Source organism: Gopherus flavomarginatus, chromosome 5 (genome assembly GCF_025201925.1).
Source record: "Gopherus flavomarginatus isolate rGopFla2 chromosome 5, rGopFla2.mat.asm, whole genome shotgun sequence".
Classification (NCBI taxonomy): Eukaryota; Metazoa; Chordata; order Testudines; family Testudinidae; genus Gopherus; species Gopherus flavomarginatus.
Genome location: NC_066621.1, coordinates 95,569,640 through 95,596,512, shown reverse-complemented (window position 1 = coordinate 95,596,512; position 26,873 = coordinate 95,569,640). Strand labels below are relative to the sequence as shown.

General features: G+C 45.4%; 1 protein-coding gene across 5 annotated transcripts in view; it reads right to left on the bottom strand.

Moving 5' to 3' along the window:
- The window catches only part of TTBK2 (tau tubulin kinase 2), a 202,933-nt gene that overhangs the window by 108,424 nt on the left and 67,636 nt on the right, over positions 1-26,873 (bottom strand). For all 5 annotated transcript variants that reach the window (XM_050956637.1, XM_050956635.1, XM_050956639.1 and 2 more), the window contains one exon: positions 11,223-11,296. In XM_050956637.1, coding sequence (XP_050812594.1) covers positions 11,223-11,296 — 74 coding nt within the window. The remainder of the gene's footprint in view (positions 1-11,222; positions 11,297-26,873) is intronic.

The window sequence follows — 26,873 nt, the reverse complement described above, 5'->3', positions numbered from 1 at the left end:
TTCTGCAAATCACCACAATGGGATGTTACTCAAATACTGTGGGTGCTGAGTGAGCTCTGGTTGAATGTGTAGACAACTCTTCTACAGGACTAACACCCATGGCATTGTAACACATGACAACAGAACTGGTGACCCATTTGGACTGCCACTGCACTGTTGCAGGATGACCCCTCATTCATTCTGCAAAGGAGACAAATATAATTGGAAAGAGAACCAAAAGGGCTTTGTTCTTTCTAAATACAAAGCCACAAATGTTTTTTGAACATCCAGCAGGTGGAGCTTTTGTTTGCCCCTATGACTCTGTGGCTTTGGAAAGAAAACTGGTAAATACATATACTGATTGAGATGAAAGTCTAACACTATTTTGGAAATAAACTTGCAACATGGCCTAAGTTGTACCTCATCCTTGAAGAAAACAGTACATAGAGGATCCACTACTAGGCCACACAGCTCTCCTAGAAGACATGATGGCTACTAAAAAGGCCACCTTAATTGAAGATGCCACCATGAGCAAGTGGCTTACAGTTCAAAAGGGGAACCCACGAGGGCAGATAACACTAAGTTCAAATCCCACTCTGGGAAAAGGTCCCTAATGTGAGAACAGTCTATTTAGATCTTTTAAGAACCTAGTAGTCACTGGATTAGAAAAAACAGTCCTTCCCTCCTCTACTTGAAACACTGATCTTAGAATAGACTTGTTGAGGGACCACTCATGATCCAAGATGAAGGACCTGCTTAGTTTGTCCACTACATCATTCTGAACCCCTGGCAGGTGTGGTACTACGAATATCAAGCAAATTTGTATATAGAAGTTCTTCCGCCTGACTGCCTCCTGGCACACACTGTCTGATCTGGAGGCCTCGTGATTACTGATGTAGAACACAACTGTGGTGTTGTTGGCAGATGCTTAAACAGTTCTGCCACATATATGTGGTAACAACATGCAATAGCTTGAGAATGTTTATGGGCAGGCCTCGTCTTTGAAGTGGACCACAAGCCTTGAACCTACATGGCTCCCAGATGCACTCACCACTCTATGTCTGAAGTGTCCATTACCAGTTATGGAAAAAAGAGGCAGGTACAAAAAAACTCCCCTGCACACCTTGTCTTGGATCCTCCATCAACCCAACCAGGGTAAGATTTTGCCAGGGATACATACTAGACTGTCCAGGTGATGTATATGGGGTTGATATACTGACTTAAGTCATGTTTGTAACCCCCTGAGATCCAGCCTGGCATGTGGGGTCACATATGTGCATGCTGCCATATGCCCCAGGAGCCTTACTGATGTATGAAGATGGTTCTTGAAGGATAGGCAGATGTCTCATATGGCTAGACATCTTGAAAGCAGCAGAGAGGTCCTGGCTAGAACTGAATCTAGGACTGCTCTGATGAATTCCATCCTTTGGAGGGGTGACAGACTCAGTTCCTCTCTGTTCATTATCAGGCCTAGGCATGAAAACTGGTGGAATGTTTGATGAATGCTTTCCTATACCTGCTGACAGGAACTCCTCACAGCAGCCAGTTGTCCAGGTAAAGATATTCTTGGATGTCCCAGCACAGCCATGCACTTAGTGAAAACCCTCAGGGCAGATTAAATGCCAAAGGCTAGAACTGTAAATTGAAAGTAGTCCCCTCCTACTACAAACTTTAGACATTTCCTGTGGACATGGTGAATGGTCATATGGATGTGGGAACATGCATTTTTCAAGTGAAAGGCAGCAGACCAATCTCCCAGATCTAACAAGGAATAATAATTGTGAGGGAGACCATGTGGAATCACAACTTCTTGATGTATCTGTTTAGGTTTTGAAGATTCAGAATGTGCCTGGGACATTCTTTTGCTTTGGGTATTGGAAAGTATCCTGAGTAGAATCCTTTTCCTTGATACTGAGAGAGCACTTCTTCTGTGGCTTCCAAAGAACATAGAGTCTGCACCTCTTGTCTCAGAACTTATTTGTTAGATGGTTCCCAAAAAGGAACAGGGAAGGAGGACAGGAATTGGAGGGTATATCCTGATTCCATTGTGCTGTAGCACCTACTTCTTGGAGATGATGGATTGCCATGCACTTAAGAAATATGACAACCCACTCCCAAACGGAGGAAGACAGTCTGCAAGATCTTATATTGTAGGTATGCTGGCTTTGACAGAAGATTCAAATAGGCTGTTTAGAGAGGTGTGGCTGCCCAGATGAGGGGGAAGTCTCTTCCTTTCTTGCTTGTATGCCCACTTATACTGATCCAGGTGTCTACGCCAACCGTACTGCTGACTTGGTGGAAGCTGAGAAAAGACGGTTACTCACCTTTGTAACTGTTGTTCTTCGAGATGTGTTGCTCATATCCATTCCAATTAGGTGTGTGCGTGCTGCTTGCACGGCCATCGGAAGATTTTTACCCTAGCAACACTCGGTGGGTCGGCTGGGGGTCCCCTGGCGTGGCGCCACTATGGCACCGAATATATACCCCTGCCGACCCGTCCGCTCCTCAGTTCCCTCTTGCCGGCTACTCCGACAGTGGGGAAGGAGGGCAGGTTTTGGAATGGATATGAGCAACACATCTCGAAGAACAACAGTTACAAAGGTGAGTAACCATCTTTTCTTCTTCGAATGCTTGCTCATATCCATTCCAATTAGGTGAATCCCAAGCCTTACCTAGGCGGTGGGGTCAGAGTGAGATATTGCAGTGTGTAGAACCGCAGAGCCGAAGGCTGCGTCCTCTCTGGATTGCTGCACCAGGGCATAATGGGAAGTGAAGGTATGTACTGAAGACCACGTAGCTGCTCAACATATCTCCTGGATGGGTACTCAAGCTAGGAAAGCGGCCGATGAGGCATGAGCCCTGATAGAATGAGCGGTAATATGTCCAGGAGAGACATGAGCTAGATCATAGCAAGTATGGATGCACGTCATTACCCATGACGAAGTTCTCTGAGAGGAGACGGGTAGGCCTTTCATCCGATCTGCCACTGCCACAAAAAGTTGGGGCTTTTTGCGGAAGGGTCTCGTTCAGTCAATGTAGAAGGCAAGTGCCCTACGGACGTCAAGGGAATGCAACTGCTGTTCTCTACGAGATGTATGCGGTTGGGAAAGAAGACCGGGAGGAATATGTCCTGGTTGAGATGGAAGGCCGAGACTACTTTAGGGAGGAACGCTGGATGTGGACGTAACTGCGCCTTGTCTTTGTGAAACACCGAAGCTCAGAGACTTTCCTAGCCAATGTGATGGCCACAAGGAAGGCTGTTTTCCATGACAAATATAGGAGCGAGCAGGTCGCCAATGGCTCGAATGGAGGAGTCGTAAGTCTCGTCAGGACCAAGTGGAGGTCCCAGAAAGGGGCGAGGCGTCGTACTAGGGGGTATAGATGCTCCAAACCTCTGAGGAACCTCGAGACCATAGGGTGGGAGAAGACGGAGTAAGTACCTTCTCCGGGGTGGAAAGTAGAAATAGCCGCCAAGTGCACTCGCAATGATGAGATAGCGAGGCCTTGCTGTTTAAGATATCAGAGGTAGTCCAATATAGTGGGAATGGGAGCCTCCGTGGGTGTTACATTTTGTGTTTGACACCAGCAAGAAAATCGCTTCCACTTGGCCAAGTGTGTAGACCGGGTGGAAGGTTTTCTGCTGCCCAGGAGTGCTTCCTGCACTGGGGAAGAGTAACGTAACTCCGACTGGGTTAACCATGCAGGAGCCACACTGTGAGATGGAGGGATTGCAGGTCCGGGTGGTGAAGCCTGCCGTGGTCCTGCGTTATAAGATCCTGATGCGGGGGCAGAGGGATCGGGTTGGCTATCGAGTGGTCCAGCAACGTGGTGTACCAGCGCTGTCGGGGCCACGCAGGGGCGATCAGGATCAGGTGAGCCCTGTCCCTGCGGAGCTTTAAGAGAACCCTGTGCACCAGTGGGAAGGGTGGAAAGGCGTACAGTAGCTGGTTCTTCCATGAGATTAGGAAGGCGTCCGATATCGAGCCTGGGGCTAGACCTTGGAAGGAGCAGAACTTCTGGCACTTCCTGTTGTCGCGGGAAGCAAAGAGGTCTATGTGGGGAAAGCCCCACTTCTGGAAGATGGAATGCAGAACGTCCGGGAGAAGCGACCACTCGTGAGACCGAAAAGATCTGCTGAGATGGTCTGCCAGGGTGTTCCAGACTCCCAGGAGGAACGATGCTATAAGGTCTATCAAGTGGGCTATGTAAAATTCCAACAATTGGATCGCCTCCTGTCAAAGGGGGGAGGATCTAGTCCCTCCCTGCTTGTTTATGTAGTGCATGGTAAGCACTGAAACACAGTTGTCGGTAAGCACTGAAACACAACGACCTTGCAGGTGTTGTAGGAACGTCTGGCAAGCCAGGCGGACTGCTCTCAGCTCCCGGACTTTTATGTGCAACGCTAGCTCTTGAGATGACCAGAGGCCTTGCGTGCGACGATGGTCTGGATGAGCCCTCCAGCCGAGAGATGACGCGTCCGTCGTTAGGGACACCGAGGGCTGCCTCGGATGGAACGGCAGTCCTGCACAAACCAGGGAGGGTGTTAGCCACCAGTTGAGGGAGTCTAAGATGCTCTGAGGAATGGTGACCACCATGTCTATGGTATCTCTGGCTGGACGGTACACTGAGGCGAGCCAGGTTTGAAGGGGACGCATACGTAGTTTTGCGTGCTTGGTTACAAAGGGACATGCGGCCATGTGACCAAGGAGGCTCAGACAGGTGCAAGCCGAGGTCGTCTGAAAGGTTTGGAGGCTTTTTATAACAGAGACTAGTGCCTGAAACCGGGGCAGTGGCAGGCAGGCTTTTGTGAGTTTGGAGTCCAGAATGGCCCCAATGAATTCTATTCTTTGAGTGGGTACGAGAGTAGACTTCTCTAGATTGATCATCAGGCCCAGTCTCTCGAATAGGTCCGTGATGATGGCTACGTGCCAGGTGTCCTGGGCCTCAGAGGTCCCTCGAATAAGCCAGTCATCTAGGTAAGGAAACACATGTATTCGCCGAGGACGGAGGAAGGCGGCCACTACCACCATGCACTTTGTAAAGACGCGAGGGGCTGTAGAGAGGCCAAACGGAGGGACCGCAAATCGGAAAAGTTGGCGATGCACCGTAAACTGTAGGTATCGTCTGTGCGGGGGATAAATAGCGATATGGAAATATGGGTCCTTCACGTCGAGAGCAGCATACCAGTCTCCGGGATCCAAGGAAGGGATAATGGTCCCCAGGGATACCATGCGGAACTTCACTTCTTTAAAAACATGTCGAGTCCTCGCAGGTCCAGGATGGGTCGAAGACTTCCTTTTGCTTTGGGGATTAGGAAATATCAGGAGTAAAATCCCCTGCCCCTTAATTCCTCCGGTACCTCCTCTATAGCTCCGATCGAGAGGAGCGTGTGAACCTCTTGCCAGAGGAATTGCTCGTGAAAGGGGCCCCTGAAGAGGGACGGGGGGGATGAGAGGGAGGGGGCGAAATAAATTGGAGGTGGTATCCAAATTCCACCGTGCGTAGGACCCAACGATCCGAGGTTAATTGGGACCACGCAGGGAGGAAGGAGGAAAGGCGGTTGGAAAACTGAAGGGGATCCTGGGGAAGGACTGGTGCTCTGCTCTCGGGCGCACCTTCAAAAGTTCAGTTTCGGGCCCGTCGCTGGTTTGGCGGGACCGGTATTGTGTCCGCCTTGGGACCCAGATTGTCGTCTGCGGTTCCCACGACCGCGCCTTCTGCCAAAGTCTTGTCGCGGTCTGGGCGGGGAGTAAGGGCGCTGAGGTTGGCTATGGAAGGACCTCCGTTGGGTCTGTGGGGTGTGCATCCCAAGGGAACGCATGATCACCCGATTGTCCTTAAGACTCTGTAGCCTAGGGTCCATACGGCAGGTCCTGGATGGTGTGCTGCAGTTCAGGAGGTAGACCTGAGACTTGCAGCCACGAGATCCTCCTCACGGTAATTCCCGAGGCCATGGTTCTGACCGCCAAATCCGCAGCGTCGAGGGAGGCCTGCAGGGACGTCCGAGCCACTTTCTTTCCTTCCTCAAGAAGGGCTTGGAATTCCTGGCGGGAGTCTGGTGGGACCAGCTCAGTGAATTTACACACTGACTGCCAGGTGTTATAATTATATCTACAGAGCAGGGCCTGTTGGTTCGCCACCCTGAGTTGGAGGCCCCCTGCAGAGTAGACTTTACGTCCCAACAGGTCCATCCGTCTAGCCTCCTGCAATTTTGGGGCGGGGGCTTGTTCGCTATGGCGCTCTCGCTCATTGACGGATTGAACCACCAAGGACCATGGAGGAGGGTGGGTATATAGGTATTCGTACCCTTTGGAGGGTACCATATACTTTCTTTCCACCCCTCTGGCCGTAGGAGGGACAGACGCCGGGGACTGCCAGATTGTGTCCACTTTGGCTTGGATGGAGCGTATAAATGGCAAAGCTACGCGGGTTGGGGCATCCGCCGACAGTAAGTCTATCACCGGGTCTTCAACCTCCGGGACCTCCTCCACTTGAAGATTGATATTTAAGGCGACTCGCCTCAAAAGGTCCTGGTGAGCTCGGAGGTCGATAGGGGGCGGGCCCAAGGAGGATGTACTGGCCACTGCCTCGTCGGGTGAAGAGGAGGACGACAGACCCAGTACCAGTGGTTCCTGTAGGGACTCTTGGTCCGGAGGTACATCAAGGTCTGGGAGGAACTGAGGGTCCGGTGCCTGAGGAGAGTGATCTGTACCCGCTGGAGGGGGGCAGCTAACAGTGGCCTCTGGTGTGCGATGTTCCGACGGAGAGGAACGTGATGGTACCGTGGGTTCACCATGGGCCTGGTGATATGCCCAAAGCGTCCAAAAGGATCACTGATGAGGATCTTGGTCTGGACCTTGAGCTTCATGAAGAACCCGGCTGTGTGTCTCTGAATCAGGATAGGCAGCACTATCAGCGTGCGATGACTCAGACGTGTCTCTCGATGGCCATGGCGGAGCGGAGGCGGTTTGAGGATAAGCCCTGTCTTTAGGGTACTGTATTTCATGCCGCACCGGAGAGCAGTACCGGGATCCGTACCGGTACAGAGAGCGTGATCGGGACCTGCGACCGGAGCGGTGCCGGGAGGTCGACCGGGATCTTGAGGCCCTATGATGAGAACGGCTGCGGTGGGAACGATGCCAGGAGCTGGACCAGTGCCTGGATTATGGGTCCAGTGAGCGGGACCTCGAGTGGTGCCGCGAGTGCGACCGGTACCGAGGAGGAGATCGGTACCGGGACTGCGAGCGGTACCTGGATCTGGAGCGATGATGAGATCAAGAAAGTTGGTGGGACCTCGATCTTAAGCGCTGTCTCCCTGAGGTGCCGATGGAAGGTGGTCTTACCATGGCAGGCTTGCCTGTCGATTGAATAACCCGCACCGGTGGTGTTGGGGGTTGAGGCAGGGCGGGCTCTGTTAAGGCAATAAGTTCCCTCGCCGTAGCAAATGTCTCTGGCATAGTGGGAATGAGAAGCTCTACCAAGGCATGTGCCAGGGAGCTGTCACGCACCGGATTCAACGGCTCTTGCACAGCTGGAATCAACGGTGCAGAGATTGTCGGTGCCGCCGCAGTTAGTGGTGCTGGGTGGCTCAACTTAGATTGCTGCTCAGACTGCGGTGCAGAGAGCGGGGCCGCAGGAGCTTTAAGCTTCTTGGCATGCGGGGAGAGGGAGCGGTGCTGGGCCGCTTTCTGGGCCGGTGACGGCTGGTGCCGAGCTGTCTTCGCGGTGCCAGCGCTCTCCGGTGCTGATGAGGCACTTCTCCCCAGCACGGACTGTCCGGCAGTCGGTGCCGAAGGTGGAGGAGTGAGGGCTGCCTCCTTTAGGAGCTGCTTAAGGCGAAAGTCCCGCTCTTTTTTCATCCGTGGCTTGACCGATTTGCAGATCCGGCACTTGTCCGCAAGGTGGGATTCCCCCAAGCACTTGAGGCAGGAGTCGTGGGTGTCCCCCGTGGGCATCGGCCGGTGGCAGGCCGAGCACGGTTTGAAACCCAGTGAGCCAGGCATGGGCCTGGGCACCGGGAGAGGGAAAGGGCTAATCCCCGACCCTCTGAACTATATACACTAACTACGTTTACAAAAATCTATTAACTAGAACTAGAGAGAATAAACTATATACACAATAAGTATTAGAACGAGCGAAAAGCTAGGGAGGTGGAGATCAGCTAAGCTGCGCGCCACTGTTCCAACGACCGACACGGGCGGTAAGAAGGAACTGAGGAGCGGACGGGTCAGCAGGAGTATATATTCAGTGCCATAGCGGCGCCACGCCAGGGGGCGCCCAGCCGACCCACCAAGTGTTGCTAAGGTAAAAATCTTCCGACGGACGTGCACACAGCACGCACACACCTAATTGGAATAGATATGAGCAAGCTCTCGAAGAAGAACAAAACTTCAGTCTTTTGGGGACTGGTGACTACCGACCCAGGGACTTGAACACTGTCCTATAGGTTTTTTTTAAATGTATGCAGTTAATCATCTGTTTTCAAACAAAGCAATTCACAGCCCTAAAAGAAGAGGTCTTCGATAGTCTGCTCACTTCAGTGGGAATCCTGGAGCCAAGCCGCACGGTGCATGGTTACCACCGTTGTCATGACTCTGGCAGCTGAAGCTTGCTGCATCCAAGGAAGCTTGTACTGCAGACCTTGCAACTGCATAGCCTCCCAACTCTCTCTCAAATTTTTCTGACAAAGAGGTCCAATTTTTTTTTGTGTCCTTATCCTTAGGAGTCACTTTTGCTCTACCACAGTGGTGCTTTTCATTTACAATTGCCACTGCTAGGGATCCCTATGGAATATGAAAAAACTGCTCAGACCCCTGAGATAGAACCTGGTACTGGGTTCTGGGTACTTTGCCACTGGCATGAGAGATGATGAAGTTTGCCACAACGTTTTATTAGGCTGCATAACTTTCTCATTTATAGGGAGAGCAACTTTCCCTGATGTAGACAGGTGTAAAATGTCTATGAGCTTGTGTGGATTTTCTTCCACAAGCTCCATTTGTATCCCTGGGTTGTAGCCATCCTTTTCAGGAGCTCTTCGTAGGCCTTTAAATCATCTGGTGCTGAGAAAGGGTTTCAATACCAGTGCTTCTTCCAGAGAGGAGATGGAGTATGTATACAAAGGAGGCAGGCTAGAACCCTCCTGGCGCTGGTCAAGAACTGCAGATGTAGAAGTCCTGTCTAAAGCCAACAAGAAGCCATTGTGATCCTCACCTCATCAGTGATGGTCAGAACCAGGATCAAGAGGTCCATTGATACCACGTGGGGAGACTTCATTGCTAAGGGATATATTTCTGTAATGTAGCAGCTGCTCTGTACCGACTTCCTACAGTCTGTCGATACTGGGTGGAGAGGCTCATCTTCTCAAGGGCTGATTTCTGCAGTGAAGCTGGGATGATTATCTAGACTCTGGAGGCATCCACCACTGTACTTAGTAAGGCCAATGGTAGCGCCAGTACAGTTCTGAAGGATAATCATGCCTAAACTAGGCCCTCAAATGCCTGGATCTGCTCTTGTCAGGACAACTCACATGAGAGGGTAACAATGACTGGAGAACATCCTATATTCCTTGTTGTGGGAGACGTAGGAGCCCACTTCAGAGTCTGAGGAGGAATATGAGTACTCTGCTGGCCAGGGAGGCGGAGTACCAAACAACATTGGAGATCAGGTCCAATATCTTTGACTAGACTTCAGTACCAGTGGCAACCTCAGTGGCTTCCTGTCTATCGGTACTATGCACTGAGGTGGTGGTTGCTGACGGTCTCAAAACCAGCTTCACAGTAAAAGGATGTGGTACTGGATACCGGCATGGGAAGCAACATGTGCATACTGTACGACAGCCCTGGCAAAACACTACTGGTCTGAATAACTTGAAAGAGCAGTACCGAAAGGCTCAGCCACGTAGCCTCCAGGTCAGTACTGAAATAAGTGTCTGCTAGGTAACGATAAACCCTCCTCCTGCACCTGCTCTGAAGAAATACCCAGCCTTTAAGGTTCCAACTGGGGAACTGGAATCAATGGCTCTGCACTGATTGAGCCACTAGAAAGAAATACCAAGGGCAGCAAGCTGGAGGATCCACTCTATCTTCAGTACTGGAGTGGGTCACATCTGCAGCTAAAGAGTCCTGCACTGAAGACTTTGATACCATGGAAACTGTTCCTTTCTTTGACTTCAGATGCTGAGAGAGCTCTGAACACTTATGCTTCTTCAAGGAGCATCCTGGTGAAGGAGATCTCCTCCATTTCCTGCCTTCCGGTAAGCAGGGGAGTGGTCCTGGATGGGGAGGAACTCCCTCTAGCTGACCAAGGCAGTACCAATGCCAGCCAAATGGAGACCTCCATGAGGATATACCTGAGGCATTCTTAACTTGGCTCTGCCCTTGAAGCCCTTGCAAACTGGACATGTGTCCTTGATATGACCCTCATCAAAAAACATGAGAGAACAAGAGTGAGGGTCACGGTCAGTTTGCAACACCCTGAACAAAGTTTAAACCCAAGGGACCAAGGCATAGGGTCCCCCAATATTGGGCAGAGCTCTGAGTTGAGAGAGAGAAAAGAAAAGGAAAAGAAACCCCAAAATGAGTACCATTCAGAAGCAAAATACTTACAACATGTTCACAAAGGAACAACTGGCAGCATGCTCTGACAACAGATGGTAAGAAGGAAGAGAGAGGAGAGTAGGGTGGCTCCACATTCTATACCCTTGGTTTGAAGCACAAGTTGCTCAGGGCACAGGCATGGCCACCCCTACACGTACTGCTTGGGAAAAGCACAGGTACATGATACATCTAGTATAATTGACATATACAATCACTCAGAATAGGTCTTCTGATCCTCTGGATTGAGTCTTAACCTACACGGGAAGTTTCTTATCAATGTATTTTCATTAGCGAAGTGATCAAAAACTCATATTGAAAAAACTAATCTATTCCAGAAGCAGTTGGGCACATCTTAAGCTATCTTCCAACTTCAAGTAAGTTTACATCTCTCTGAAAACTTATCTCAGAAAACATCATACCTCTCTCACTAAAATATTCAGTCTGTTCTGAAGATCTGTGAGATTTCTCCTTCTTTCTGGCAGAGGATGGTAACAATATGAAATATTCAGTTTACCTTGGCTCACTACCCCACTATAACAATAGCCTGTTTTCTACTATACATCATGCTCTAAAATTTCACTGTTATTTTTTGCTAAATACATGCTTGGGGAAAAAATAAATCCCTAAAATCTATTTAGTTCAACTCACCTGCAGCTGCATGACCACATAGTTAAATCTGTCATTCCTTCCACAGCCAATAAATTTACAAACATGGTCTTTACCTGAGGGGAAAAAAAGAAACAAGTTAGCCAATAATAACTTATTTCTGTCTTTCTTCATTTACATGTCTAGTAAAATATGAAAAAAATGTGCCTATGTATTACTCTAAGTGCCTTTAACAAACTTTTAAAAAGGCATGCACACTAAAACTGCAGTGAACCCACTGGCAGTTCTGCCTCCAATGAAACAAAACTCCCTTCTGCCACAAACATCAGCTCCCTTAGTAGTGAGGAATGGTCTAAGTCAGGGTTCCCCAACGCGGCGCACGCCAGGGCATCTAAGAGTGCCCACACACTGGCTGGTGGACGAGCATCTGCCAAAATATCACCAACAAGCAGCATCATCCAGAGGCATTGCCGCCGAAATACCGCCGATTTTCAGCGGCAACACCTCTCGATGACACTGCTTGTCGCCGGCATTTCGGCAGCAACACCTATTGAAGTTGCCGCTTGTCGGCGGCATTTCAGCGGATGGTCGTCCACCGCCACAGTCCTCCGTGGCTCACTATCTGGCACCCGCCAGACGGAAAAAGGTTGGGGACCACTGGTCTAGGTATACTTAATCCTGCCTCAGTACAGGGAAAGAACTAGATGACCTTTGCCATGTCAACATTTTATGATTATAAGTCCTGCAATATTTACTGAACTATGCCTACGCTTATTACCAGGACAGTTGAGAGTCCACCCTCCATCCCACATGGCTACAGGCTTTGAACAGTGCCCCATATACTCATCTTCCTAAAGCAAGCATCCCTGAAGCAAGTCAGACACAGTTCATGCTTTTATGAATATCTTTATGGGAACTTTTTAGGGAGTTTCTGACTTTTCTTCTATCTAGTAAGCCTTTAAATCTAACAATATCCTTCTCATTTGTTGTTTATCAGTGGCCTAAGCCAGGGTACCATTGACAGGCATCCCCTCCATCTCTGCTGAAAGACTGACTATAATCAGTAGAAAGAAGAATGGACAGGGGAGACATTGTCAGATCTTCTCAGGAGTTCTGAGGCCAACTCACAAGAAAGAATGGAGTGGAGGAAATGCATGCTTGAGGAAAGGCCGAAGAAATGAGACATGCATTGAGAAGCACACCAAACATAATGCGGTGCCTCAAACAAACTCGGATACTGAAAATCATTACAGAGTAAAATGTCTGAAGATTGACACCCTAAAGCCATTGCAATGTATGGACAATTCTATGTTCCCTGGCCATGTGCCATAAACACACAACCCAGGCAAGGCACCAGCATAGCCTATGCAGAAACCCTTCCACTCAACCCCGGAAGAAAACAAGAAAAATTATATGAGTACAATGACGTGGTTCATATAGAAGCATTTTCACTATGCACTTCGTAAATATTCTTTAAATACTTCAATTGTTGATTACTGTTCAATAAAGTTGCATTTTGTGAAAATAATATTTACTTACTTTGTCTTACAAAATATCATTTTTGATCCCCAAAAGAAGCATCTCTCCCATCTTGGGTTTTAACAGTACATGTACAATTCATATAGAAGCAAAGTAAAGTTTTTCATAAATACACAAAATAGCACACAGCAGCACACTTTCATGCTATGACACACTATTCAAAGTACACTCTCAAAGCTTCCTCAGCCATACAGCATCTCAAAGTCCTCGTGTGCCTGCCCATGCATCTGGCTGTTCAAAGTCAGCAGTCTTTCCACTTACCCCTTTCACCCTACAAGCAACATTTCTTCCTTTGTTTCACAAATATTATGTAAAACAGTCAAATGCAACATGCAGAAATAACAGTAAGAATATTTGGCTCAATGAGAGCTAGCCTAGTCACTCAGGACATTTCCAGTATCCTTTCAATTTACTAAATGCACATTCACCAATTATCCTGCACCGGTTCAGGTGGTAGTTACATTTTTTCCTTTCTTCTGTCCAGTTAGTCTATGTATGACTTCACGAGCCAAGGAAGCAAAAAGGTAGGCTGGGTCCGCAAGAATCACTATTAGCATTGTAATCTAACATATATGAATGTGCCAATCTGAGGGAAAAGTTTTTGTTTCCATCCATTCAAAAAGTCTTTTATTCCTAAAGATGCAATCATCATACACCTTCCTGACCAGCCAGCATTAATGTCAGTGAAATATCCCCAGTAATCCACCAGCACTCATATAACCATTGAAAAGTACCCCTTTCTGGGGCATGGTTAAACCAGCAAACAAGATGGTGGTTTAATCCAGCTCTCTGCAATAAAGGGGAAAAAAATGAAAGCAATTTAAGAAGATAAAAAGAAGCAGCCATTCTGAATCCACTGATCTGAGCCATAAATATGAATAACCACCCATGAAGCCAGCTCTGAAAAGAAAAAGAGAAGAATGAAGAAAACTTGCAGATCTCAGTCCCACAGAGCAGCCTCAGGAGGAGAATATCCAGAAACAGAATACAGTACCACCAGCCTGCAGAACATATTAAAAATGCCTCTGCAAGCTTAGAGATGTTGAACTGGACCCTCATTATCCTGCAAAGAGAGAGTGGGTGAGTGCAATGAACTTAAAAAAATAATTAAAATTGTACTATTGTGGGTGGGGGAGTAAATATGGCAGCAGCCATTTGGAAAGGTCAGACAAACAAAGGGGAAATGTGGCAGCAGCCATCCTGAGAGGGACTCAACAAGAAAAAAGGAAACACAAGAAGATCTGGATGTTTGGGAAAGGAAAGAAATCTTCCAATACAAAGATCAGTTGTTCCCTGTCCATCCCCCTCCTCCAAAAAACGAAACAACAACAACAAAACCCAAAGACATGGCCATGAAAGAGAATAACTCCCACTCCGGCAAACAAACTATGCAAGTGGATGGAGAATCACAAGTCACTAAGACTTACCTGGAAGATCTACTGTTAAAAATTGAAAAGATGAATAAGGAGATGAAGGATGAGTTCTAGGCTTACATTAGAGATAAAAAACTTTAATTAATGAGATTAATGGAAAAATATCAGATGTGGAAACAGGATAAAATGAGCCATCAGACAGCATGTTTAATCTAGATCAAAGAATCCAAATAACTGAAAAAAGAGAAAAATAAATAGAATTACAGCTGGAATACATGGAAAATAAAGAACACATGACTAACATAAGGATTAATGATATTACAAAGGAAACTGAAGGGAGAACTCTGCTGAATGCATTGAACGATATTGTCCATGAGATATTAAAACTGGGAAAGAAAGATTGCATTCATACTGAATAGGCTCACAGATACCTTTTCCCCAGGGCCTCAGCTGGCTCCTGACCAAGAAGTGTCATCATTTATCTACACTACTATCAAGACAAGGATAAAATACTGAGGGCGATGAAGAGAGAGCTGAACCATTAATGATTCTTAACCACCACATAAAAATTTTCCCAGATCTGGAAACCTCAACCCTTAAAAGGCAAAGAGACCACCACCACAATTCTTAGAAAGAACAATGTAAGATACAAATAGAGGTTCCCATTTAGACTGTCCTTTCAATGGAAGGAAAGATGTATGTCTATTTCAGATCCAAATGAAGGAAAACAGGTACTTCTGGACATGAGAATACGCAAATCAGCTCAAGAACAATCTGAATGGGATCAAAGGCATCAGTCCTACAGGTCACCAAGACATCACTGGGAAGCAGTGAGATCAAAGAGAGCCAGAACAGCTCAAAAAGATGCATCATTAAGATAATAGGACAATCATGAGAGTAGAAGAAAGAGTTCTGATCCAAAAGAATAATATTAGTATATGGGCTATGACATTATAATAGATAATGGATATTATATCCATGAGGTTATAATGATAAAGGTGTATTGTTAAATGGGAACTGGGCTGTATAGCTTGGAGGATATTTTACTCTATGTGAATACAGTATACTTAATGGGTAAATATTATAGTTAACTGAACGTTGTGATTTATATTATGAAAAAAAGTTAACAACAAAATAGGAGATGCAGATCTCCTCAAGTGAAGCAAGTTCGATATTAGAGTTGTCACAAACATTCCAAAATGTATATAAACTGGAGAAGGGTCACCTCTGGTGAAAAATTTTAAGACTATATGAACTCAGAGATGGTATAATAATCTCATAATGCCCTATGTTTAATAAGATTTAGATAAAGATTGGTTCTTATGAACATATAAAAAATACACCCTCCCCAACACAACAGGCTACTAACATGTCCACGAAGGAAGGAAGGTGAGCTCAGGCTTCCACAGCTAGAAGGGACATGGTGACAATGGAGCAGTACACAGGAAGGGAAACACGAGATCGGAAAGAGATGATAAATATTGTTACACGTTTTAATATAAAAGAGTATATTATAATAAAATGTTAGGGCACAGAATTTTTAAACCTACAGTAAATCAGACCTAGGGTCAGGGCACAATAATATAGCTGTTAAAGAAAGGGAAAGCAATATATGTGGTAGTGTTAAAATTATTGTGTATATGATGGGACCTATATCTAAAATGTCTTATTTAAAGAGGAGCAAACGTAATAGAGACCTGCCATCTAGCTGGAGGGTCTCATTGCCTTTAACAAAGAGTAATATACTTTGTGACAGAAGATGTGGTACTCATGGGTGAGTTTATCAATGTCATTGCTAACAAAAAGGAAAGAGGTATTCTGGCTCATTGAAAAAAAAAGGATTTTCTTAGTATAGTCTATTTACAGGAAACACCCTTGAAGAAATATGATGATAAACACCCAAATACTTCTTGGACACAGCTATTGTATGTCTCTCCAGGGAAATTAATAGGAGAGCAATGGCAATTCTTTTTACTAAACATTTCCCTTTTATTGTTTCAGCCCAACTCATAGATATGGAGGACAGATATATTTTAATCAGGCTTGGAAGGATTAGATTTTTATTGGTAAAATATTGGTAAACATCCATTTCATTGTACCCACACAAACCAAGGGAAAAATATTTCCATCAAGAATAATCAAAATGTACAGATAGGCAGAGTAAGAAAAATGCTGCTTGAGAACTTATTAGAATTCGATTTAAAGATATTTACTTTTCTTATGTTGACAATTTGTGTTGTAATGGTTATAAAGCTTTAACATTTTGAATCTCAACATCTATTGTCATTAAATAGTTGTCTGACTCCCCCATGGTCTCATTCTCCCCAAATAATTTTCCATAACTGTGAAAATTTACGTCAGTAAAAATCTAAAAAAACCCAATCCTAAAATCTATAATTTTGCACAATTGTGAACATTTAATAAGATAAAAATCAGAAAAAATGCTTAAAAATAACAAGTATCCATCAAAATTAAAACAAATACAAATTGAATTCTGAGAAGGTTAATTTTAATTAAGGGGCCCTAAGAAGTTAATTAAGGGGCTCTAGGAAGTTTCAGGGAAGGGGATATTATTCTGGAGGAGATTTAAATGAAGTGCTTAATTCCACTTTGGATCAATTGAATGTACACAGAGTGCATTCAAGAAGAGCAAGTGCAAATTTGTCATATCACTTAGAAAATGAGAATCTGGAGGATGTCCATCAGATGAATGTTGATGTCAGGGACTATATGTATTATTCTGCTACTCACAGATCTTATGCCAGGATTGATATGATTTTAGTTCTTGCACCTTGGCTAATTCGGTCAAAAAAGCTAATCTAGGATTTATAAATTGGTCTGATTATACCCCTTTTTATATTAGAATAAAGGACTGGATGGATTGAGTGGAAAAACAAACGACCTTGGCAACAGAGTAGTACTTTTCTGTATAATCCCATCTGAATTCAAAAACTGCTAAAAAATCAGAAATATATAGAAGAAAATAATAAGGAAGAGATCAATTAAAGTATTTTCTGGGAAGCTGGAAAGGTAGTAATGAGGGGGATCCTTAAAAATAAAGCACCATACCTCAATATTGAGCAATAATGGAACCCCAGCCATACCCCTCCCTCTTTCCCCTGCACCCTCCCCCTTTATTTTTTTAAAGGAGAGCCAGGGAAAAAGTCAGGTAAATCATTTTTTAAACACTGTTACCCAGAAGTATTAGTTATCTTGTTATGGCTGAAAGCATTATTCATTAAGTCCCAAAATCAGTATTTATCTATAATAGCTCTTTGTAAGAAAAAGTTTGCAGCAAACTTCCCAAAATACAACGGTGTAGCTTCTCTGCTGCAATTTTGCAGCTAATGAGGTCTCAGTTCAAATATTTACAACTTATTTTGTAGCAGCTGTAGTATTCTGGAGTAACATATTTGGAGATGTATTACTGCATTTTGCTTTTTCTGCCAAGTGCAAAACAGGTATCCAAAACCTTGACTGCCCTGGGAAACCACTTCTTAACTGGAGCAATAACTCTTTCCAGCCAGTTTGACAAGTGCTTCTGAAATTACTTTTTATAACAATTTGAGGAAATGGTACAGTGTGGACAGAAGCCATATTGACACAGTTAAAACACCTGAGTTTTACAGCCATTGTTACACTCTGATGTGGTTGAACCTGGTTCTAAAGCCTTTTTTAAAATCAGATTAGGAAGAACCATCTGCTTTAGCAGATTTCATTTAAAAAGCAGAGATAGGTTTAAAGAGTTAAACAGCACTCTGCAAGCAAAAGTTAAGACATCTTTGTTTCTTCTGATGGGAAAAGAAGTGCTTCCAAAATTATTTCGATCTTTGCTGGGCTGATGGCCAATTCCAAAGGAAGATTGTAATATCTGACCCCTAGATAATCTGTAAGATTTTGTATGGAAATAAATAGTTTTGAGCTCAGAGACCTGGCCAGGGACTTTGTGGATTTCATCTTTTCCCAGAACTTGTCTTCTGAAGGCATAGACCCTCAGGTCTGAGTCAGACAAATTCACAATTTTAGCCTGGGCCTTCACAGTAAGACTACAACTCCTGAGCCAGGAACATCTCTTAATGGAGACAGAGGTATACAAGACCATTGTGACTGAAATATCAAAGGAAGCCCTAAGGTAATGTTTGGATGCCCACTCTTCTTCCCAGAAGAATTCCAGAAACTCTTTTTTTTTTTTTTTTTTTTTGTCCTCAGGAATGTACCAATTTTAAGTGAAAGGTAACATCTGGCCATAACTATCCAATAATTAGAACCTCTTAAAACTAGAGCAGCCAAGGAATAACCTTTCATCAAAACAGATCTAGTCACTAAGGGTACATCTACACTACCCGCTGGATTGGCAGGTAGCGATTGATCTATCGGGGATCAATTTATTGCACGTAGTGTAGATGCGATAAATTGATCTCCGATCACTCTCCCATCGACTGCTGAACTCCAGCTTGGCGAAAGGAGGAAGCAAAGTCGACAGGGGAGCTGCGGCACACCATAAGGATGCGAAGTAAGTAATTTTAATTCGATCTAAAATACGTTGACTTCAGCTATGCTATTCTGATAGCTGAAGTTGTGTATCTTAGATCGATCCCCCTCCCAGTGTAGACCAGGCCTTAGAATGCCTGTTCACAGGAACTAAGGCAGTGGTTTTCAAACTGCGGGTCACAACCAAGGTTGTGGCAGTTCTTGTCAGCACCGCTAACCAGGCTGTTAAAAGTCCTGTCAGCCTTGCTGCCTAGCTAAGGCAGGCTAGTCTCGTCGTCTTCTGACACAGCGCTGTGCCCCAGAAGCGGCCAGCAAAAGGTCCAGCTCCTAGGCGGGGTGGCCCTGGTTGCTAGCCAATGGGAGCTGGGGGAGGTGGTGCCTGCGGGCGAAAGCTGTGCAGAGCTGCTTGCACATCTCCACCTAGGAGCCGGACCTGCTGCTGGCTGCTTCCAGGGTGCAATGCAGTCTGCGGTGCCAGAACAGGCAGGAAGCCTGCCTTACCACCCCTGCTGCGCCACTGACTGGGAGCCGCCCAAAATAAGCCCACACCCCAACCCTGCACCCCAATCCCCTGCCATAAGCCCTCCCAAACTCAGAACCCCCTCCTGCACCCCAAACCCCTCATCCCCGGCTCCACCCCAGAGCCTGCACTCCCAGCCCAGAGCCTTGACCCCCTCCCACACACCAACCCCCTGCTCCAGCCCAGAGCCCTTCCCCGCACCCCAAACCCCTCATCGCCAGCTCTGTTGGGTCACGGGCATCAACAGTTTTCTTCAACTGGGTAGACAGAAAAAAAGTTTGAAAACTACTGGACTAAGGTAATATCTTCTATTGGACCAACTTCTGTTGATGAGAGAGACAAGCTTTAAAGCCACTTGGTTGAATACAAGATATTACCTCACCCACCTCATCTCTCTAATATCCTGGGACTGACTCAGCTACAACTACACTCCATACATAGAGAGTGAAGACACCTTCATAGCTCCAAATGTCTTATTTATTATAGCAGAAACCACAAGTGAGCCTAGGATAGGATGCTTTAGGAATATAACTGAATCCATCCATGGGAACCTGCCATAAAAGAGAAAAAGCAAGACTTCACTGAATATTATATACCCAGCTTTTGTGAGTAAATATATAATAGAATATAGGTCTTAAACAAACCTGATTTCGTTCTTTGATAGGATTATTAATAATAAAATAACAACAATAATAATAGGGCTGTCAAGTGATTCAAATTAATTGTGATTAATTGCACTGTTAAACAATATTAGAATATAATTTATTTAAATACTTTTGGATTTTCTAAATTTTCAGATATAGGGTTAGGGCTGGGGGCTCTGGAATTCAGCCGGGTGTCGGGCTCAGGGTTTCAGCCTCCTCAGGGCTTGGGGCTTCAGCCCCTCTAGAGGTGTGAGGATACGGGCTCCAGCCTGGCATGGGGTTTCAGCCCAGCACAGGGCTTGAGGCTCCAGCCCCTTTCCCACCCCTGCCACCTGGGAAGCTGCAGGCTGGGAAGCTGCAGGCTGGGGCTGGGGCTGCTCTAACCCCGCCGCCACCTCCAGAGCTGGGCTGCTTTGCCCCCCCCCCCCACACACACACACACACCCTCCAGAACTGAGGGCTGAGGCTTCAGCCCCCCAGAACCCATGCCTCCCACCCTACCCAACAGTATGTGATTAACAGATTAAAAAAATCAACAAGTTAATTTTGCTTTCAGTTATTCACAAGCATTAACTGTGATGAACTGACAGCTCTAAATAATAACGTTTATTACAGTAGTGCCTAAGGACCAAACAAGAATGGGGCTGCGTTTTCCTAAGCACTGTACGAAAAAAAGTTAACAGACTATAAACTACTCAAGGCAGCTACTATATAAATAGACAAGACAGACACAGGGTGGGGAAAATAGACAGAACACAAGCACAGTTAACTGTGTGATGGCAGCGAACATGTTAGTCCCATCATTTTGTGGGGTGAGGTGGGGTGTTAAAAAGAATAAGTTAAATGGAAGGCAAACTGAAGGGAGAGGGGACATTGAAGAGAGGGGAGATAAGGCACACAGGGCAGGGCAGATGAGAATAAGAGGGGCAGGGTGGAGTGAATCTGAGGTGAAGTGATTGTGAGGGAGGGATAAGGGGAGCACTGGAGTAAGCAGCCAATCAGTACAGGACAGAAAGTCCAGTCAAAAGTGTAGAAAGTTCTATGACTGTCTGAAGGTCACTGCTTTGGCTGCTTCTGCAACTGCTCTTACCTGAAATACCTGACAGATTCCTCCCAGAGTTTTCCCCCCAATGCCACATGGTGGAAAGGAAAGGAAAGGAAGCATTACATGGGTCCTAGTGCCCCACAGGTGGTGTGGGTCTCCCTTGCATAATTCTGGGTCCAAGAATGTGCTGGAGGTAGGGGTCACCTCAGCTGGATACCATTTTTAACCTTCTGCCCTCAGTGCAGTAGTCCTTGCTTTGGCTTTGTCATGGTATAATTCCCCACTCTGAACCCTAGCGTCCAAAAAGGTGGGGTACCAGTATGAATTCCTCTAAGCTCAATTACCAGCTTAGTACTTGTAGTGCTGCCACCAACCAGCAATTCCAGTGCCTGGTACACTCTGGTCCCCCCAAAACCTTATCCAGGGACCCCCAAGACCCAGACCCTCTGGATCTTAACACAAGGAAAGTAAACCCTTTCCCTCACCGTTGCCTCTCCCAGACTTCCCCTCCATGGGTTACCCTGGAAGATCACTGTGATCCGAACTCCTTGAATCTTTAAACAGAGAGGAAAATTCACCTTTCCCCCGCCTTCTGTCTCCCCCTCTCAGACTCTCCCTGAGAGAGAAAGTAATCCTAACACAGAGAGAAAATAACCTCTCTGCCCCTTCCCTCCTTTCTCCCTACCGATTCCCTGGTGAATCCAGACCCAGTCCCCTGGGGTCTCACCAGAATAAACGAACAAACAATCAGGTTCTTAAACAAGAAAAGCTTTTAATTAAAGAAAAAACAGTAAAATTTATCGTTGTAAATTTAAAAAATGGAACAGGTACAGGGTCTTTCAGCTATAGACACTGGGAATACCCTCCCAGCCTAAGTATACAAGTACAAATTAAAATCTTAATCAGCAAAATACCAATTTGAACTCCTTTCAGCCAAATACACATTTGAACTCCTTCCAACCAAATACACATTTGCAAATAAAGAAAACAAACATAAGCCTAACTCGCTTTATCTACCTAGTACTTACTATTCTGGATCTATAAGAAACTGTATCTAGGAGATTGGAGAGAAACCTGGTTGCACATCTGGTCCCTCTGAGCCCCCAGAGTGAACAACAACCAAAAACTAACAGCACATACAAAAACTTCCCTCCCTCAAGATTTGAAAATATCCTGTCCCCTGATTGGTCCTCTGGTCAGGTGACAGCCAGGCTCACTGAACTTGTTAACCCTTTACAGTCAAAAGAGACATGAAGTACTCCTGTTCTATTAACCCTTAACTATCTGTTTATGACAGGCTTCCTCTGCAGTCACTTCTACTGGTTTGGTTGATAAAGACAAATGCATAAAGGTAATATACTTAGCCTTTTGTAAGGCATTTGACTTAGGCTCACACAACATTCTGATTACAAAATTTGTATTATATAATATCAATCGAGCACACATTAAATGGATTAAGAACTGTCAGTTCTCAAAAAATAGATGTAAATAGCAAATCACCATCTAATGAGATTATTTCTTGTGTGGGGTGGGCAAACTACAGCCCACTGGTCAGATCCAGCCCACCAGCCATTTTGAGCCAGCCCTCAAGCTCAGAGTGGGGTCTGGGGCTTGCCCTGCTCCGGCACTCTGGCGCTCCAGCTGGGGAGCAGGGTCGGGGGCCACTCCACGCGGCTCCCGGAAGCAGCCGCACAGCTCCGCTCCGGCACTCCAGCTGGGGTGCAGAGTCAGAGGTCACTCCACGTGGCTCCCGGAAGCCGTGGCATGGCCCCCCTCCAGCACTACAATGAGGGCTGCAGGGGCAGTGCCTGCAGACAGGGCAGCATGCGGAGCTGCCTGGCCACGCCTCCACATAGGGGCCAGAGAAGGAACATGTCTCTGCTTCCGGGAGCCGCTTGAAGTAAACGCCACCTGGAGCCTGCACCCCTGAGCTTCTCCCTCAGCCCCTACCCCCTGGCCCCAGTCCTGATACCAACCAGGCAAGCAGGTTAATTTTTCCCACGCCCAAGCCTAGGATCAAAGGTTCATTAAACCATTAGAGATCCTGACCTAGAGAAGGGAGAGAGGGGTGCATGGGCATCAAAAGTTGGAGATGAGTCTCCAAGAATGCTGCAGGGACTCTCTCTCTCTGCTAGCTCAGGAGACTGGTGGTCTCATCTAAAAAACTTTATTCCTTCCTTACAACTTTAAGGTAAGTTTAATAGGCCTTTTGTTGTGTTATCCCTTTTCCCCATATCTGTGGGTGAACAATTAATGTTTTGTTTTGAGTCACTTTAATCAGCCACTGGTCAGAGGTTCCCAGAGAAAGAGGCCTTACAGGTGGTAAACTCATTTGGGCCAGTACGCAATGTGGGCTGCAGCCCAGAGACCCTTCCTAAGTGGCAGGACTGTTTGGTTTTACCCAGAGAAGGGTGAAGGCAGTGAAACCTGTCACCAGATAGTAGGGTTGCCAACTTTCTAGTCGCACAAAACCGAATACCCTTGCCCCACCCCTTCCCCAAGGCCCCGCTCCCACTACATTCCCCCTCCCTTGGTGGCTCGCTCTCTCCCACCCTCACTCACTTTCACTGGGTTGGGGCAGGGAGCTGGGCTGCGGGACAGGGTGAGGGCTCTGGCTGGGGGTGCAGGCTCCGGGGTGCAGGAGGGGATTGGTCCTGCTTTGAGCAGGGGATTGGACTAGATGACCTCCTGAGGTCCCTTCCAACTCTGATATTCTATGATTCTATGTGGCCCCTGGGCCAGAAAGTTTGTCCACCCCTGTTCTAGTGGGATTCCATAGGGATCGGTACTAGGCCTGATGCTGTTTAACATTTTTATTAATGATCTGGAAATAGATACAAAATCACTGCTGATAAAATTTGCGGATAGCATAAAGATCGGCTGAGCAGTAAATAATGATGAGAATACAACATTCATGCATAGTGAACTGGATCACTTGGTAAGCTGGGCCTGTTCAAACAAAATGTATAATATTTCATTTGGTTATATTAAAGCACATCTAGGAACAAAAATGTAGGCCATTCCTACAGAATAGGCAAATGTATCCTAGAAAGCAGTGATTCTGAAAATGATTTAGGGGTCTTTAGTGGACAAGCAACTCAGCATGAGCTCCCAGTACAATGTGGTCGCAATAAGAGCTAATACAATCCTTGGGTATATAAACAGGGGAATAATGAGTAGGAGTATGGAGGTGATTTTGCCTCTGTACATAGCACTGGTGAGACAGACACTAGAATATTGCACACAGCTCTGGTGCGCACATTTTAAAGAGGAAGTTGAAAAACTGGAGAGGATGCAGAAAAGGGTCATAAAATGATTTGAGGGCTGAAGAAAATGGCTTACAGTGAGAGATTTAGAGTTCAATATGTTTAGCTTATCAAACAGAAGACTGAGAGGTGACTTGACTACAGTGTATAATGACCATCACAGAGAGAAAATACCAGGTATTAAAGAGCTTTTTAATTTAATGGAGAAAGGCTTCACAAGAAGCAATAGGGCTAGAAGTTAAAGCCAGACAAATTCAAATAGGAAATTAGGCACAATTGTTTTGTTTTTTTCAAACAGTGAGGGTAATTAATCACTGGAACAAACAATAAAGGAAAGTGGTGGATTCTCCATCTCTTGTTGTCTTCAGATCAAGACTGAATGCCCTTCTAGAAGATATGCTTTAACCAAACAGAAGTTACTGGGGTCAATACAGAAGGTTAGATGACTGAGTGAAATTTAATGGCCTCTGATATACAGGAGGTCAGACTACATGATCTAATGGTTCTGTCTGCCCCTAAAATCTATGAATGAATGTATTCATCTAGAACAAAACAAAAAAAAAAGTCAGGGGCTATCTGATACAAAAAATACTTTTTAAAAATTAACAGTATTTCCTATAGAAGCACATTTTCAGTATGTATAGTACAATTTATCTTGGATCAGACTTGCTCTGGAAAATCCAAGAATGTGTTCATTTTAGAGGAAATTATTTCAAAATGTAAACCCCCCCGAGTTTAGAAGAAAGGCTGAAACCATACAAAGAAGAGTAGGTTTCAGAGTGGTAGCTGTGTTAGTCTGTATCAGCAAAAAGAACAAGGAGCACTTGTGGCACCTTATAGACTAACAAATTTATTTGGGCATAAGCTTTTGTGGGCTAAAACCCACTCCATCAGATGCATGCAGTGGAAAATACAGTAGGAAGATACATATACAAAGAACATGAAAAATGGGTGTTGTCATACCAACTATAATGAGACTAATCAACTAAGGTGGGCTATTATCAGCAGGAGAAAAAAAATGTTTGTAGTGATAATCAGGATGGTCCATTTCCAACAGTTGACAAGAAGGTATGAGTAACAGTAGGGGAAAAACTAGCATGGGGAAATAGTTATTACTTTGTGTAATGACCCATCCACTCCTAGTCTTTATTTAAACTTTGGCCAGCTTCCAGAACACAAAAGTAAGGAGGCAGAATCACAGAAGCCAGCTCCAGTGGCAAGTGGCATCTTTATAAGCAATATGTTTTTGGGGTACAATATGTGTTTGAAGTAATTTATAAACAATCATTCTGAATTTTGTGTGACTAAAACAGAAAGATTAGCATAATGTTCTTCCCATTTTTCTTTATTAATCTGCCAAGTATCTCACGTCCGTGTCCCCATAATTTGGGGTATTTTTCAATCTGACTGTTCTGTACTGTGTATATAATAGGCTATTTGCATCAATAGGCAAGTGAAAAAAGGATTGAAGTCATTTATTTTGTTCTTCCATTGTTTGGTATGAAACAATATGACGGTACGGATTAAAACTTTGTTTATTAAAGTGAACATTTCAAGACTTATTGCTCTTAAGGGATCTATTATTTTAATAAATAATTCCAGTTTTTTTATATTTTCTAGAGATTAGGAAGGACTTTCTTGTGAAGCATTATTTATAAATGTATATGTGAAATCCAGTAAACCAGGTCCCAAAGTCCAGATCTGGTTTCTACATGTAGATGTATTAGTTACTATCAGAACAAACTATAGTACAAACATATTGTTCTCTAGTAAACTTTTCAAATACTCATTTAAGGCCCTGGCTCAGCAAAGAATTTAGGCACTTGTATAGTCCGACTGATATCAGTAACAAAAACAGTTACATACCTGTCGTAACTGCTGTTCTTCGAGATGTGTTGCTCATGTCCATTTCAAGAAGGTGCCCAGGCTACGTGCACAGTTGTCAGAAGGTTTTTCCCCTGAGAAGCACCTATCGGGTCGGCTGTGGAGCCCCCTAAAATCGTGCCTTCACTGCAGTTTATATAAGTTACTGATGACCCACCACCTCTTCAGTTCCTTCTTGGCAGATACTTCAACAAAGAGGAGGCAGGTGGGTCTTGGAATGGACATGAGCAATACATCTTGAAGAACAACAATTATGACAGGTAGGTAACTATTTTTTCTTCTTTGAGTGCTTGCTCACGTCTATCCCAAGTAGGTGATTCCCAAGCCTTACCCAGGAGGCGGGGTCGGAGTTAATGAAATCACTGATTGTAGTGCCACTTTGTCAAATGTTGCATCGTCTGTGGCCTGCTTTGTAATGGTATAGTGTGACATAAAGGTGTGGACTGATGACCACGTAACTGCCCTGCTGATGTCATGAATAGGAACTTGTGCCAGGAACACTGCTGAGGATTCCTGCGCCCTTGTGGAGCGTGCCATCAGTGCAGGGGCAGATGTCTTTGCCACATCATAGCACACCCAGGTACAGGACATGATCCAAGAAGAGATCCTTTGGGACAATACTGGAAGCCGATCCATCTGCTCTACAACTGCAATGAAGAGTTGCGTTGGTTTTCGAAGTGGCTTCATTCTTTCAATGTAGAAGGCTAATATTTGCATGACATCCACGGAGTGGAACATTCATTCCCTGTTGCTAGCTTTCAACTTAGGGAAGAATACAGGAAGAAAAATGTCCTGCTTCACGTGGAATTGCAAAACTACCTTTGGGAGTAGGGCCAGGTGCAGTTTATAGAAGACCGTGTATGGGGGCTCCAATGTTAAGGCCTTACGCTCAGACACCCTCCTGGCTGAAGTTGTCGTGTTGTCGGTCAAC